The sequence below is a fragment of the Drosophila suzukii genome, chromosome 3 (assembly GCF_043229965.1).
Source record: "Drosophila suzukii chromosome 3, CBGP_Dsuzu_IsoJpt1.0, whole genome shotgun sequence".
Classification (NCBI taxonomy): Eukaryota; Metazoa; Arthropoda; class Insecta; order Diptera; family Drosophilidae; genus Drosophila; species Drosophila suzukii.
In genome coordinates this window covers 25,006,896-25,022,434 of record NC_092082.1, presented here as the reverse complement: position 1 = coordinate 25,022,434, position 15,539 = coordinate 25,006,896, and the positions used below count along the sequence as shown (strand labels likewise).

Sequence of the window (15,539 nt, the reverse complement as noted above, 5' to 3'; positions counted from 1 at the left end):
TTGAGTAAGCTGCAGAAAAGTGTTATTAACTATTATTACTGTTGTAATGCGAATATGAAGTTCCGTTCAACAAAACCAATCTTTAAAAACTCTATAAATCGAATTCTGCATAAACTTTTACCATACCCGACTTGATTTATTTGCAGGTTATCAAGTTTTTACGATATCTTGCGTTGTTTGACTAATCAAATTGATCTGTATGGCAAAGTTAAGGGCTAATCTATTGACTTTGAAATGAGCCAAAAACTGGTATACTTGGGGGGATATAAGTAAAAAAAAGAAAAACAAAAATTCAATGACCCAACACTTAAAAAAAATGTGCCATCAAAAAATAGATAGTGACATTTTTATGAACCATGGTCCACCACTAACAGAATTTGCCATCAATTGCTTGGGAGCGTATTATTAATTTAATTTTGTAAGGTAATGTAAATAAAAAAAATTCTAGACGACTATTAAATAAAGATTAGATTGGCTAATAATAAGTATTAAATATACACTTATATATATATAATAAAAAAGATCGTTGTTCACCTGCTCCCCTTTAAGCATAATTTTGTCCCCCTGATCGAGGTTAAAGATAAAATATAAAAACCTTTTTTTACACTTAGAATAAGTGCCAAGGGAGTAAGTAGTCAAGATGGACAAGATCATAGGGAAACTGGTGTAGTGGTCAGCTTGTTGCTGTGTTATCTTTGCGATTCTCAGACTGTCTTACCTGTATGCAACCCTTGGGGTCACTCCCGCTCTCCGTGCTGATCTCCGCGTCGGACTTTGCACCGCCGGAGTGTCCTCCGCCAGCACGGCAGCTTCCTCCGGCGGGCAGGAGCTGCTGTTCGCCGTGGGGCTCGCAGGTGGACGAGGACTGCGACTTGCGACCGCCCCGGGCTTTGCCGTGCTTGATCGAGTCCTTGATCTTGGCCCGCCGCGACTTCTTGACCAGCACGACCACGTGCTGCTGCTGCTGCGTATCGCTGTTGCTCTGGGCTCCCGCCTTGGAGCCATCCTGCTTCTGCTGCGGCTGGTGGGTCTCGCTGCTGATGCTCTCCTGGTCGTTCTGGATCATGGGCGTAGCGAATTGGGGCCGATCCCTGCCGCAGCACAGCCAGCTGGCCAGGAGGCGAGACTTGGAGCCGGAGGTGGAGGCGGCGGCGGGTGAGGAGTTGGCCATCGGCTCCAGCTCGGCGGACTTCAGCGCCATCGTGTTGAGCTTGTTGGCCTTGGCCCGCTCCCGCAGGCGCCGCCGCGTGGCCACGAAGATTTCGATGTAGACGATCGTCATGATGGCCAGCGGAATGAAGAAGGAGCCCAGCGATGAGTAGATGACATAGCCGCGCTGCGAGGTCAGCTCGCAGGGCGTGGCGCTGGTGAACTCGTCTGGCCAGTCGTTCCAGCCGATCAGTGGCGGACTGCTGATCAGCAACGAGAGCAGCCACACCCCGGAGATGAGCAGCAGGACCCGGCCCACGGTCCGCTTCTGGGCGTAGTTAATAGGGTCCGTGATGGCCCAGTAGCGGTCCAGGGCAATGGCGCACAGGTTCAGGATGGAGCTGGTGCAGCACAGGACGTCGCAGGTGAGCCACAGCTTGCACAGGTGGATGCCGAACTCCCAGCGCCCCAGGATCGAGTAGGCCACGTTGAAGGGCAGCACCAGGAGAGCCACCGTGAGATCGGCCACCGCCAGCGACACTATGAAGAAGTTCTGGACGATGCGCAGCGGCTTGTAGGTGAACACACTCAGGATCACCAGGATGTTCCCGATGATAGTCAGCACGATGATGACCGAGAGCACCAGGGCGGTCAGCAAGGCCTGTAAAAAATTTAAAGATATATAAATGAAGTAATTTATTTCCAAGTTGGGGTGCAGGCTGTGCAATTTGTAGAAGATCAGAGTTATCAACAAGTTTAAAGTTTTGTGTCTAAGACAAGACGTACCAAGGGTCTCTACTCTAAAACATTCGTTACCCTAGGACCAATTTCAAAATACATTTATACAGCGAGATGGATATGCAAGTAGCAAAGCGACTGTTCCCAGGATTGCACACTTTATTTGCTTGTAACTTTTTAATAAATGGTCCAATTTGAATAAATGCTGGAATGTTAATGGATATTAATAACCAAAACGACATCTCATTTCAATTTTTACAAAAATTAAAAATAAAATGTGGGTGCTGACGGGTTTTAGCGTTATAGGCGTTAGAGTGGGCGTGGCACCCTGCTGAAATAGACATGTGCTGCGCAAGAAACTCTAGAATATGAATGCCAAACTTTCTAGCTTTTATAGTTTCCGAGATCCTAACGTTCACACGGACGGACAGACAGACGGACATGGCTAGATCGACTCGGCTAGGGATCTTGATCAAGAATACTTTATAGGGTCTACGAGTGCGGTTATAAGGACCGCAATGGATAGGATACTTAAGGATACTTAAACTGAATATTTTTCTATTTGTTTTTTTTCATTACTGTTTTTATTAACTTTAAATATGGAAATACTAAATCATAGATCAAATATTTTAGACATTGATTTAATGACAGAAAATATTTAAAGTTAATACGAATAACATCATATGAAATATTTTATGACTAGATTCAAATTTGTTCAAATTATATCAAGCAGTTTAATACGATTTCTATAAAATGTTACGTTCTTGTATTTAGTTCAAATATATAATACCAAACTTTAAATTGAATATCCAGATAATTACTTTTATTCTTCGATGGTTTTTTCAGTGCATCATTATTATTACCTCCCACTCCGGCACCGCCAATTGGAGACCCAGGACGCTGGCGTGCAGCTCCTCCACGGCTCCGCCGCAATCTCCCACGGAGTCCGCATCCGCCGGAGCCGTACTCAGTGCCGCCGCCACGGTGGTCAGGCCCTCCACCAGGGAACCGGTTATGTTGGCCGCCGTCTCCGCTTCCATGCCCGCGTCCGCATCCGTATACGGCCGTACGGCATCGCCGCTTCCGGATTTTGTGGTGCTCACGGCGGCTGCAGCGGTTAGAGCCGCCGCCGCCACCGTTGTGGTGACATTTACAAACAGGATCTGATCTGCCGATGGCATTTTGGCATCGCCTGCCCGCCGCTTCCACTTGCTCCTCTTGGGCTCCGATTACGTCAGCATGCGTCTCGGTTGAATGGCGGACGGAATGTGCGGTGCGTGGCTCCCTTCTGCGGAGACAAATGTGGAGGAGAACAGGATTAATGTGGCTGCATCGCTTCGGTTTGCGGGAAATGTCTTGGGAATTTTTCGGATTACGTATAAATGGTAAAAGCGTTTATAATTTTATAGCCTCGCAGAGACCATAATATCTTGAGAGTAAAAGTTGCATCGCAGTAAAGGAGGTTGTGAAAGTAAGTCGAGTAAATGGAAAATATAGTCTTAGGATGAGCTGACATAATAGAGAAAAGGAACATTTAGATGCACTTAAAAATAATTATGATTAGACTGCAAAGTTTGTATTATATTAAAAGAAAGAACGAATATAAAAGCATGGAATTGTTACTTTTAAACCCGAGTACTCTTTATCTTTAAACTAAGATCCTAAGTATGAATATACATAGTTCACGCAGGATCAGTTTAAAAAGGAAGGGGTTTCATCGATTGTTGTTATACTTCCTTCCCAAACCTTGTTGCGGAAAAAGTTTTGCCGCAAGAGTCAAGTAAATTGCATTGTGGGACCTCAGCACAAGGCAATCAGGATCATGTCGAATCCAAATTATTTACAGCTTGTCAATAAACAGACACAAAGGACATTCGAATGATGGGACGGACTTGCCGAGAAAAACTCAATGGCAGCCCGGGAAAAAGGTAAGGTAGCCCTTATGTCAGGCCTGAAAAAACTCGGCCAGAAGGCCATTAACAATTTATATGACAAATCTTGTCGCATTATCTCCGCTTGGGATAAAATATTTAAAACTAATTAAAAATGTCAGGCCAGAACGGCTCGAGACGGATGGCCCTAAGGAAATGGCTCCAAGTTATTAAGGGATTTCGTGGACAATGAACGCGGAATCCTTTCACTTGTCTTCCTCAATCAATAAACTCCACCCACCTCCCACTTTGTAATCATCGAATAATTGTTGCACTGCTCTTTCTCTTGACACATCTATATCCGCTAAGCCCTTGCCAACTTTACTGAGTTTTGCACTCGGGCTCTTTTTCTACGCCGAACATGCCTGATAGCAGTTGAAAGAACATTAATCAAAATAACCCGCTCATAAACTGAACTCTCCAGCGGAGCCCAGAAAATGGGGAAAGGAAGGAACAACTTTGAAGCAAACATTTTCATTCAGCAAAAATTGTTTTGCGTTTTTTCCACGGGCGGCTGAAGTGGGGTCGGGCTGCCAGATTGCTAATGCCCCTGAATCCCACCTTGATTTCTGTCTGCAAGAGTAAAGCTTTTAGTCGGGAAATGGGAAATGTATTTTCGGTTTTTTTCAACCTCTACAAATAGGCGGGTACAAAGTTTTAAGCGATTTTTAGTCGGTTGGTCTGCCATATTTGAACACGACTTGAGTTCAGGACAGACTAAGACAATCTCGGCAACAGAGTCACAAAAATAAACGAAAATAGTTCATAAAACTGTGGTAAGTTTTATAAAGGCACTAAATCACTTTAATAAGACAATTTAAGATAATAAAGATAAACTTTGGGGGTAAATTTATTAAATTATTTGATAGCTTTTGTATAGAATACATGATTATATTCTTAATAGTCGAACTTACTATCATATTTAATAAATAAATAAATTATTAATACAGAGAATTTAACATATTATATTGCTTGTATAAATTACAAATGAGCCTTATACTTATTCTTACTTTCGGTATCCATTAAAAAAAAAGAATTTTATTGATTAGCTGATTTTCAGCCGATAAAAATACTCATAGAAAAGGAACTATTTTTACATTAATTCTACACTATTGAGTATCGATTTGGCGTCTATAAAGTAAGTATTAAATTAATAATACATTGAAATTAATTGTGAATTGAAAACATTACATTAATTGTTACCGCCCCAGTACATTTTGAAACGTCGATTAATTTACATAAATTCATCGGTTGGATCCGACACCAATCAACATCTCGCCGACAATCGAAAGACCATACAGTTACAGTGCGATCCTCAACAGGAGAGGAAGATTTTTTAAAGCTCTTGATTTAATTTTGATTTTGTAATTTGATTTAACTAATAAAAGTCATCGGATTATAAAGCAGTGCTGTTAGAAGCTTTCATTAAGGGGTCGGCTGTAACATTCTTTAAAAAATCTAAATATACGAGAGTACAAAGAAACAAAACACCACAAGTTGCTGCGTCTGAACAATAAAGTTCCGTAGTAACAATATTAAACCTAATCTAGTTCCAACAACGGGTTAACTATTAATTGGTACTCGACTGCGTCTTAAGAACAATAAAGTTCCGCAGTCCCGTACATTAACAATAATCGTGACACGAACTTTAAATCAACTGCGACATTTATAATCAGTGTATACACACCAACCGAAGACAGAAACTGACAAATAGATTCTTGCGAAGACACTCCGCGTATTGGTGTTAGTGTTTCGTGGTAAAAAAACCAAAAAGAACAAAACTATATTCTGATTCCACGGTTTGCCTTTCTGCCAACTAAGGCTGTGAGTAGGGGCATAGCTTGCGAAAGCAAATAAATTTTCCCCCAACAGGCAGAGAAGCTCACAACCGAAATCAATTTCGCGAACAATTAAAAATGCTTCCACGGGGAGATGATACCACGATATGCGGTGCTTGCAAAAAAGATCGACCCGGGAAAGACATAATATGGGTTCAATGTGATAATTGCAAGACCTGGTACCATTTCTCTTGTGTGCGTGAAGAAAGCGCAAATAACCTTAAAGGCTGGGCCTGCCCTCCTTGCGAGAAAGGTGATACCGACATCGTGAAGACCAATACAACTGCACATCAAGGCTCCGCCGCGCAGGGATTGCAAAAAGAGCCGAAAATGAGTTTACAAGAAACACCCGGTATAAACACGTCAACTAACGTTCTTATGTTACAGATGCTAGAGGAAAAACGAGAAGCTGAGCAGAGATATATTGAACAAAAATATAATATTTTGTCGCGCCAACATGATCCCAACATGACATGGACACCCACGACAATGGGCCCCAGCAGCGTTCAATTATCAGCTCGACAAATACTACCAGCTGATTTACCTACATTTAACGGAAACCCAGACGAGTGGCCCACCTTTATAAGCGCCTTTGAAAACAGCACTTCTGCTGCCGGCTTTTCAAATGTCGAAAATATGCTTCGACTTCAAAAATGTCTTAAAGGGAAAGCGTACGATCTAGTCCGAGACAAGCTTTTGTTGCCAACCATGGTTCCCGAGGTTATAAGCACATTGAAAACATTCTTTGGTCGTCCAGATCAAATTCTGGATCGCCTAATTGAGAAAGCTAAACGAGTTTCAGTAAACAAGGACAGGCTGGATTCACTTATCGACTACGCCCTTGCTGTTCGCAACATCTGTGCTACCATGGAGGCCTGTCAACTAGATGCACATCTAAACAACCCTATGCTTGTTCGCGAGTTGGTTGACAAACTTCCAAATCAATATAAGCTGAACTGGGCAATGCACCCAAAAGATGGATCCATAGCAAATGTAAAAGCATTTAGCGATTGGTTGTATAAGATCGCAGAAGCAGCCTCCACAGTCGTTTCAACCTCATACTCAAGGACGAATAATGTACATACTCATACCAGCTACAACGATGTACAGCCGCAACATGCGGAATCGGAGGAGCACCCACACAATTCCTACCGATCCGAGAACTCACCTTGCTTCGTATGCCAAAGCGCACAGCATCAAGTCGCTCAATGTGAACAATTCAAAAATCTCACTTACGAAGAAAGGCAACAAGTTGTTCGCGACAACAGGCTCTGTTTTAAGTGCCTGAAAGTTCATGGCCGTAGATGCTCTTTTACTAATGCATGCGGTGTTGGAGGATGTGAGTCAAGGCATCATCCCTTACTTCACAAAGGCAAGCCCAATATCAACGTTGTCACGTCTCACCAAGTCAAGTCAGCAGAAGTTGAACAATATTTTCGTATCGTGCCAATTCATGTCCAAGGTGACAATATTAAAGTTGACACCTTTGCTTTCCTGGACGAAGGCTCTTCGGTCACACTTATAGACGAATCCTTCTTTAAGCGTTTAAACATAAGTGGCACCCTCGAACCGATCTGTATGCAGTGGACCAATCAAACCACCAGAAGAGAGGGCAGTTCCGTACGCTGCAATATTCGAGTCGCCGGGGCAGGCGCCACTAAAACATATTGGCTAAATAATGTCCATACTGTGAAAAACCTAGGCTTGCCAAAACAGACGGTGAACGTACATGAATTGCGCATCAAGTTTCCACATCTAGATGGAATACCCCTACAATCTTATTCGAATGCCGAACCAATGATTCTTATTGGAACCAACAACTGGAAGCTCGCTGTACCACGAAGGCTCAGAGAAGGAAAATGGAATGATCCCATTGCGTCTAAGTGTATTCTCGGCTGGGGACTGCAAGGCTCCACAAGCTCCAAAACTGCATTTTCCATGCACCACTGCCAGTGCAACTGGGACGAGATTGAAAAGAGCATTAAAGAAAGTTTTTGCGTTGAAACTGTTACTCCAAAGACGTTTCGTTCCGTGGATGACGAGAAAGCCCTGGAAATATTGAATAAAACTTGTTCAAAGAATGAAGGACATTATCAAGTAGGACTTCTATGGCGCGAGAATAATCCAACTCTTCCGGAAAGCTACAACAACGCAATGAAACGGCTAAAATGTCTAAAGGCTAAGATAAACCGAGAACCTGAACTTTTTGGCAAAATTGAGATGCAAATAAATAATCTACTCGAAAAGGGGTATGCATCCGAACTGTCCAGTGCCGAACTCCGTGAACAGCCCGAACGCGTGTGGTACCTTCCAATATTTATAACCCACAATCCTAATAAACCTCAAAAGGTCCGTCTCGTCTGGGATGCGGCTGCTAAATCCCACGGGAAGTCACTCAACGACTTCATGTATACCGGCCCCGATTTACTACATCCACTTACCGAAGTATTAATGGCGTTTCGAGTCGGTAAGATAGCTGTTTGTGGCGACATTGCTGAAATGTTCCACCAAATTCGAATCCTGGAATCAGATGCGCACGCTCAACGTTTTATATGGTATAACAACGAAACGCAAGCAATCAGAACCTTTGTAATGAGATCTATGACATTCGGAATATCCTGTGCGCCATGCATTGCTCATTATGTTCGCGACAAGAACGCGGAGGAATACAAGCTGCAAAGCCCGCGTGCGTTCGAAGCCATTACCAAGGCACACTACGTCGACGACTACATAGATAGCCTAGGCGACGAAACTGAAGCAATCGAGGTTACCCTAAAGGTCCGAGACATACACGCAGCTGGAGGTTTCAATATAAGGAACTGGGCTTCTAATTCACCCGAAGTCTTGAAACATTTGCAGGGTGATTCCCTCGATCTACAGTCGCCAAAGGAACTCGGAGATCCAGAAAAGGTCCTCGGTATGTTTTGGGAACCAACAACTGACATGTTTAAATATGTTTTCAGATTTGCACGAATGAAAAGAAACGTCCTTTCGGAAGAAGCCTTGCCAACCAAACGCGAGGTACTGCAAGTGTTGATGTCAATATTTGATCCATTAGGATTCTTATCCTGCTACACTATTGGCCTCAAAATGCTCCTTCAGGAAATTTGGCGCACAGGCATAGGCTGGGACGACATCTTACCAGGACCTCAGCTGAGTTTTTGGACGAAATGGAAAGACTTGCTACCCCAAGCTACAACTGTTCAAGTACCGCGCCATTACTCGCCCTTACTTTGTATGGCAGATTTTGTTGAACTACATACTTTCGTGGACGCCAGTGAGTACGGATATGCCGCCGTGTGTTACTTTCGGATAGGAAAAGGGGATGATATCACCGTCTCACTGATCGCAGCAAAAAGTAAGGTGGCTCCCCTCAAGCCACTTTCCATACCCCGCATGGAACTACTTGCTGCCGTAATCGGCGCACGTCTATCCTACAAAGTGCGGAGCATTCGCAACATAAGCGTCGATCAACACACTTACTGGACCGATTCAAGGACAGTACTTTCCTGGCTGACGATGGACCCGCGTAATTTTTACTCTTTTGTAATGCATCGCGTAGGAGAAATCCTGGAGACCACAAACGCTGGTCAGTGGCATTGGGTACCAACAAAGCTTAACGTAGCAGACATGGCGACAAAGTTTATCAGCAAACCAAACTCACAGGAATGGATTAACGGCCCATCATTTCTTCAACATTCAAAGGACCAGTGGCCAAAACAGCCCACTTTGTGCCCTTCTAACAAAGTCGACCATGATGAGATTAAAAAAACGGTCTTGATAATCAGAAAAGAAAGCATAGTAGTGGTACCATTATACGTTGAGCGCTTTTCTGATTGGAAGCGCTTATACCGAGCAACGGCTACTTTTCTGTTATACTTGGACATTCTAAGAGCTAGATGCAAAGCTGAGAAACTCCAAAAAATATTAACGCTCGAACAACTGACGACGGCCAAAAACCTACTCTTCAGGAAAGCACAACAAGATAATTTCAAATCGGAACTCGAGACTCTTCAATCAAACGGATTCATAAGTAAGCCCAGCGTATTGATTGGACTGAATATTTACATAGATAGTGATGGAATAATGCGTACTCAAGGCCGTTCAGACACAATAAATCAAAGCCGAGACCAAATTGTCTTGCCAAAGCGCCACCACATCACTCAACTTATAGTAAAGGAATTTCACGAAACAAACCATCACATGCTTCACGAGGGAACAATTAATCTAATCCGCAGCGTATATTTTATTCCCCAGTTACGTGTTATTTACAAATCCGTACGGAAAGCGTGCCAAAGATGCAAAAATAATTCGGCGATCCCGGAACCACCTCAGATGGCACCACTACCGCCAGCTAGAGTCGCGAGCTTCGAGAGGCCCTTTACATACACTGGAGTGGATTTCTTCGGTCCAATTCTCGTTAACGTAGGCCGACACAAAGAAAAACGGTGGGGTGTTATATTTACATGCCTCACTCTGCGCGCAGTTCATATAGAGATAGCCCACAGCCTTGACACTAGCTCTTGCATAATGTGCCTGGCAAACTTTATGTCGCGACGCGGGACGCCCAAGGAAATATTTTCTGATAATGGAACAAATTTCAAAGCAACCGAAAAGATTGTCAAAGAGGAGCTAAAAAATGTTGAGTTCGACAAGCTCGTTATAAAATATGACAAAATTAAATGGCGCTTCAATCCACCTGCCGCACCACACATGGGCGGGGCATGGGAACGTTTAATTCGATCGATTAAAATGGTACTCAAATCCATTTCCCCAAACGCCAATTACAACGACGAAAGTCTCAAAAATGCTCTTATAAGTGCAGAGTACGTAATAAACTCCCGTCCACTGACCTTCGTTTCCTTGGAGGCAGAAGACGATGATGCACTTACTCCCAACCATTTATTGCTAGGATCCGCAGACGGCTTCAAGCCTCCACTGACAAGCGAGTCAAGCCCAAGACAACGTTGGCGCCAGGCAAACGAACTAGCCGATCTTTTCTGGAGGAGGTGGGTGAAGGAATACATGCCAATAATCACCAAGCGATCCAAATGGTTTCCCAAACGACATCCTCTGGCAGTTGGCGACGTCGTAATCGTAGTGGACGAAAATCTACCCAGGAACCTTTGGCCCAAAGGACGAATTACAGAGGTCGTCACAGCCAAAGATGGTCAAGTTCGATCTGCCACTATTAAGACTCAACATGGTATTATGGTACGGCCAGCAACCAAAATAGCTGTACTGGACGTTGCTTCTAAGTAAATGTAAACACCCCATAGCTGTTTACGTGGGGGGGAATGTTACCGCCCCAGTACATTTTGAAACGTCGATTAATTTACATAAATTCATCGGTTGGATCCGACACCAATCAACATCTCGCCGACAATCGAAAGACCATACAGTTACAGTGCGATCCTCAACAGGAGAGGAAGATTTTTTAAAGCTCTTGATTTAATTTTGATTTTGTAATTTGATTTAACTAATAAAAGTCATCGGATTATAAAGCAGTGCTGTTAGAAGCTTTCATTAAGGGGTCGGCTGTAACATTAATTATTCTTGAATCTATTCTTTAATTTAAATACGGCCTGTGGTATAATTATAACACAACTGGTATTAAATCTTAACATTTCTGTTTTTTGGGTGAACGCGACATAATTGAATTGGAGGAATATTAAAACTGGTGGCGTTAGGATGGGACTTTCTACTGTTTGTTTCTGGCCCGTCCTGGCCGCCGGGCGATAAGCTTATTACAAAAGCTCCTGATTAAGGAACCAGCGCCCAAAAGCAGTAGAGGAATGGTGTTTGTGTTCGCGTGAGTGTGAATGAACAGCTTTGGATAGTTTGTCCCTGACTTGAGTTCAGTTGGGTTCGTTTGGGGAATGGGGAAAAGTTTTTTGAACTCGTTATGCAGTCTCCCGCTAGGGAAGCGAAGTGACCTTGACTGAACGGGGTTCCATATACACATAGCTGAATACATTCGTAAAAGCAGGCTTCTGCCCACATGGACACGTCCTTTTTGGCAAACTTGTCATTAGCATTTGTGTGCTTGCATCTGGGAATGTGAGAAGCTAGTGTGCCAAAGTTTGGCGACCTTATTTTTATGGGTAAATCGAATGAAGGGCTTAAAGTCTTTCCTTACAGTCTCTAAGATATTACGTTTCACAACTAGTGGAAGAGTATACACACTTCGTTGGCGGCATCAGAGCTCCATTGTTTTCCTCAATTTTACGCCGTGTCATGCTCATTAAATATGCAAGAGTTCCGGCATATCTGCAAGATACACGCATCCTCGACATCAAACCCACCCGAAAAGCCACCCACAGAGCCTTATTTATAGCCCACATTAGGCACTTGGCCAGCTAAAAATACTGGAGGTCGAATAGCCTTTGATGCTGATCAAGCTTGCCGCACAGAACGAAAAAGATACTAATAAAGTATATTTACAGGCACATGCATCTTGGGGAATTTCTTTTAATTGGCTTTGATGGGTGTGAGCGCCACGCCCCTTCTATACACCTCAACGCCCCGCCCCTCATGTTTCATTTCATTTGCATGATTAATGTGGCGTACAACAATTCCAAGAGGCACACAAGTAAAATTTCATCGTTGAAATACAGAGAACCTAAGAGAATTACGAAATTCATAACAAACAAAATGAAGGCAATGAAAATGCTTTGCTTTGATTTCGCGGCGAGCTCTTTGAGAAGCGAGAATTTTAAATATTTTACGCGTAATTAAAACGGGTGAAATTGATTGGAAATTATGAAATGTTTTCGTGCCTAAGTAAACATGATTGGGCCCAAAGGAATGTTGGGTCAGAAAAGTGGGGTGGTGGTGGTTTCTCTGCGGTTTCCCTCCCACTCGTTCACCGCTTTTCCACTTTCTGGGGCAATAAAAGGCCGCTGATCGCCGCCCAGTTGACAACTGGCCAACCTGTAGATAAGGCTCCAATTTCCACCTGCGTTCATTTACTGTCCTTGCAGTTTCACCCCTTACGAGGGCTGCACTTGAAAAAATAGGGTAGGAATATTTAGTCTTGAAATAAATCCACAAGTAGATAATGGAAAATAATTTTTAAATATTATACCTTGCTAAAATAAAATTGCACTGCTCAAAAATCTCTAGAATCTGCATGCCTTATCCCAACCAAGGTATCAGCGTTTATAAGGTCGGACTGACATGGCTAGTTCGACTCGGACAGTGATATGGATCAAGAATATATATACGATGGAAACGAAAATAATATACCCTTTTCGTCTACGAGCATATGTGGGTGTAAGTAAAGCTTTTCCTACGAAGTATTACCTTAGAGTAAGACTTTTCTTAAATATATTTATATCTTAATCTTTGCCATTCGTTTGTTCAGTGTACGATGGCGAACTAAACCGAACTGAACTAGGCCTAAATGAAAGTCGACCTGTAGTCAATAAAACGCAATTCGAGTCGAGTTGAGTTAGGCTCGTGAATGGAAAAGCGTGGGCGGTATGGCCAGCTGCAGGGCCTTATCCACTTATGGCAGGCTCTGCGGTCCATTCAGGACACTCAGGCACTGCCAGGAGCCACCCACCCACTTCCAGCCCGCTTTCATGCAGTTTTGCGCTTCTATTGCGCGACTATCGATACAGTTTTGGGCTAGAAATTGGATTAAGTGGGACACTCTTACACTGGGACTCTGCCTGGGTCGCTTTGCCTCCGCCGGGCTGAGTGAAACATTTAACAACATTCAGAGTGCGCTGAGCACTAAATCCGTTCACAAGTGGCGGGCTTAATGCATTTTAAAGAATCGGAAGAGCAGCCATACATTCAACCACGGACAGGTTGCAAATTTGCTTACATGTTGCTGTGGCGTTCTGTTTGGCTTGTGGATCTCGATTCTTCTTGGGTGTCCTCTCCATTTTTCCGTTTTTCTCGTCTTTGTTGCTGGCTGCTGCATGTGCCATGTGGGAAATTCCCTCGCCCGATGCCGTTTTTCCTTCTTTTTGTTTGGCAATGACAAGAACACGCTGATGTGTAAAGCAATTGGTCGGGGACGGAGACGGGCCGTGAGATAAAGGCATGTTCGGAATCGGGACTGCTTCCCAAATGAGCAGCAGATTGATGAAGCAGAAAATATTCCCCGTAAAGTAATGAGCGCTGCTGCTGCCAGCCGGCTGATTGAACGGAGATGGGACATACAAATTGGGGGAGATTTGTTCTGGTTTTCATTAACTTTTCATTGACTTCATTAAGCCAATATTTTTGATTTTGAAAACAAATTACATTGGTACCAGGCTTGAACTACTAAAAAAGAAATTTAAAAGTTTGATTAAGTGTGCTATTCGTGTAAATCAACATTAAATTACAATTATTCTTAAAAGTTAAGTCCAAAACAATTACATTTTAAGCGAACTTATTTTTGTAATGTTACGCATTTGGTCAGGTAATTTTTGGGATTGTTGGGATTGCCATTGGTGAGTACACTCAAAGAAAAAATTTCGTGCTTGAATGAAGTATTTTCAGGGTCTAAACTTCGCCAAGCATGAAAAATAGCTATCTTGAGAACAAAGTACAGCTTTCAAGTACGAATTTTTTGGACAGAACATACTCGATTTCAGTACGTTTTTATAATCTTTGGTTTACAATCAAGTATGAATAATTCTTAAATCTAGTCACTCTTGAACTATAAACAAGTACAATTTATTAATAAAGTAAGAAAGTTACAGGTATGATGTAAGGACGAATAGTTCCTAAATCAATATACATATATCGTACATTTAAATTGGGTTTTAATTATGTGCTAGTAAGGGAAACAAGTATTGGTAACTGATAATGAAAATTTAGAGTTGACAAATATTATTATCCAAAATTTGCTCAATGTAAAACCTTTTCCAGTAGGAACGGTCTTGAAATGGTAGGCATGATGTCGTTCTTAAACTTAGACTACTCGATTTTAGCACGGTGTTTTTCCCTGGGTGTAGGAATATTTTTGTAAAATCTTTCTTTGTTATGCAAGTTTTATTTAATAAAAATTTAAAATTTTAACAAAGCAACAAAGAACATTTTTGTAAAGTTTACCAATCCGATATGGTTATGGTAGGAGTAAAATAAAATGAGGCCAGAATAAAATGATGTAATCTCATAATATGTCCAGGGTATATAAAGTAAAAGAAGAAAGATCATCTATGTAGATTTTTATGAACACTTTTTATAGTAAAAGTTTACTTTGTTTTAACTTTAAAACACTGTCTGATCGGCTTAACATCGATGTCCCATTGATCCAAATTATGTCAATTGTTGGCCGGACGTGTTGAAATGTCAGCAATTTGCGAGCTATCCAGAGTTCCTGCCCTCGGATCGGGAACCCGAACCTGGCATGTTTCTGGGAGTTAATGCGGGCGAGCTATTCGAAAATTGATGCGTACCAGGGCAGAATCGCAGCGGCATTGACAGAAAAAAGGGAGAAATGTCAGTCCGGCGGACAGAGGACAGACAGATGGATGGATGGCTTCAGGGGGAGGGAAGGGGCGGCTAGTGCATACCTGCAACTGATAAACATGAAAATCATCATCATTGGCAAAAAGCAAACCAGCCATGTAAACTGGTAGCTATATGTCTGTGAACACGAGTGTTTCGATGTGGGTGGGTTTGTGGCCACGCCCAAATAAGTACAGTCTGGCTCCGATAACTCAAATCATGGAATGTGTCTGCAAATAAGCATTTCAATTGATACATTTCATTTCTTTCAAAAGCGAAGAACGTTGTTAAACAAGGAGGCCATTAACTATATTCCTACTATAATACAACCTTTTGAAATCCCCCACGACAATGATAATTCCCCATAATAAGATCGGTGTGCTCAAAAGGTTTTCGCCCTGAATTTGAGAATTTGGGAGTTAAATGAGTA

General features: G+C 42.6%; 1 protein-coding gene across 1 annotated transcript in view; it reads right to left on the bottom strand.

Annotated features, from left to right (window-relative positions):
• Positions 1–15,539, bottom strand: part of Oct-TyrR (Octopamine-Tyramine receptor) — a 42,638-nt gene that overhangs the window by 1,980 nt on the left and 25,119 nt on the right. The window contains exons 2-3 of the mRNA XM_017071090.4: positions 2,751–3,175; positions 719–1,810 (exon numbers count right to left, since the gene is read on the bottom strand). Of these exons, the coding sequence (XP_016926579.4) occupies positions 719–1,810; positions 2,751–3,068 (1,410 nt within the window). The 5' untranslated portion in view covers positions 3,069–3,175. The remainder of the gene's footprint in view (positions 1–718; positions 1,811–2,750; positions 3,176–15,539) is intronic.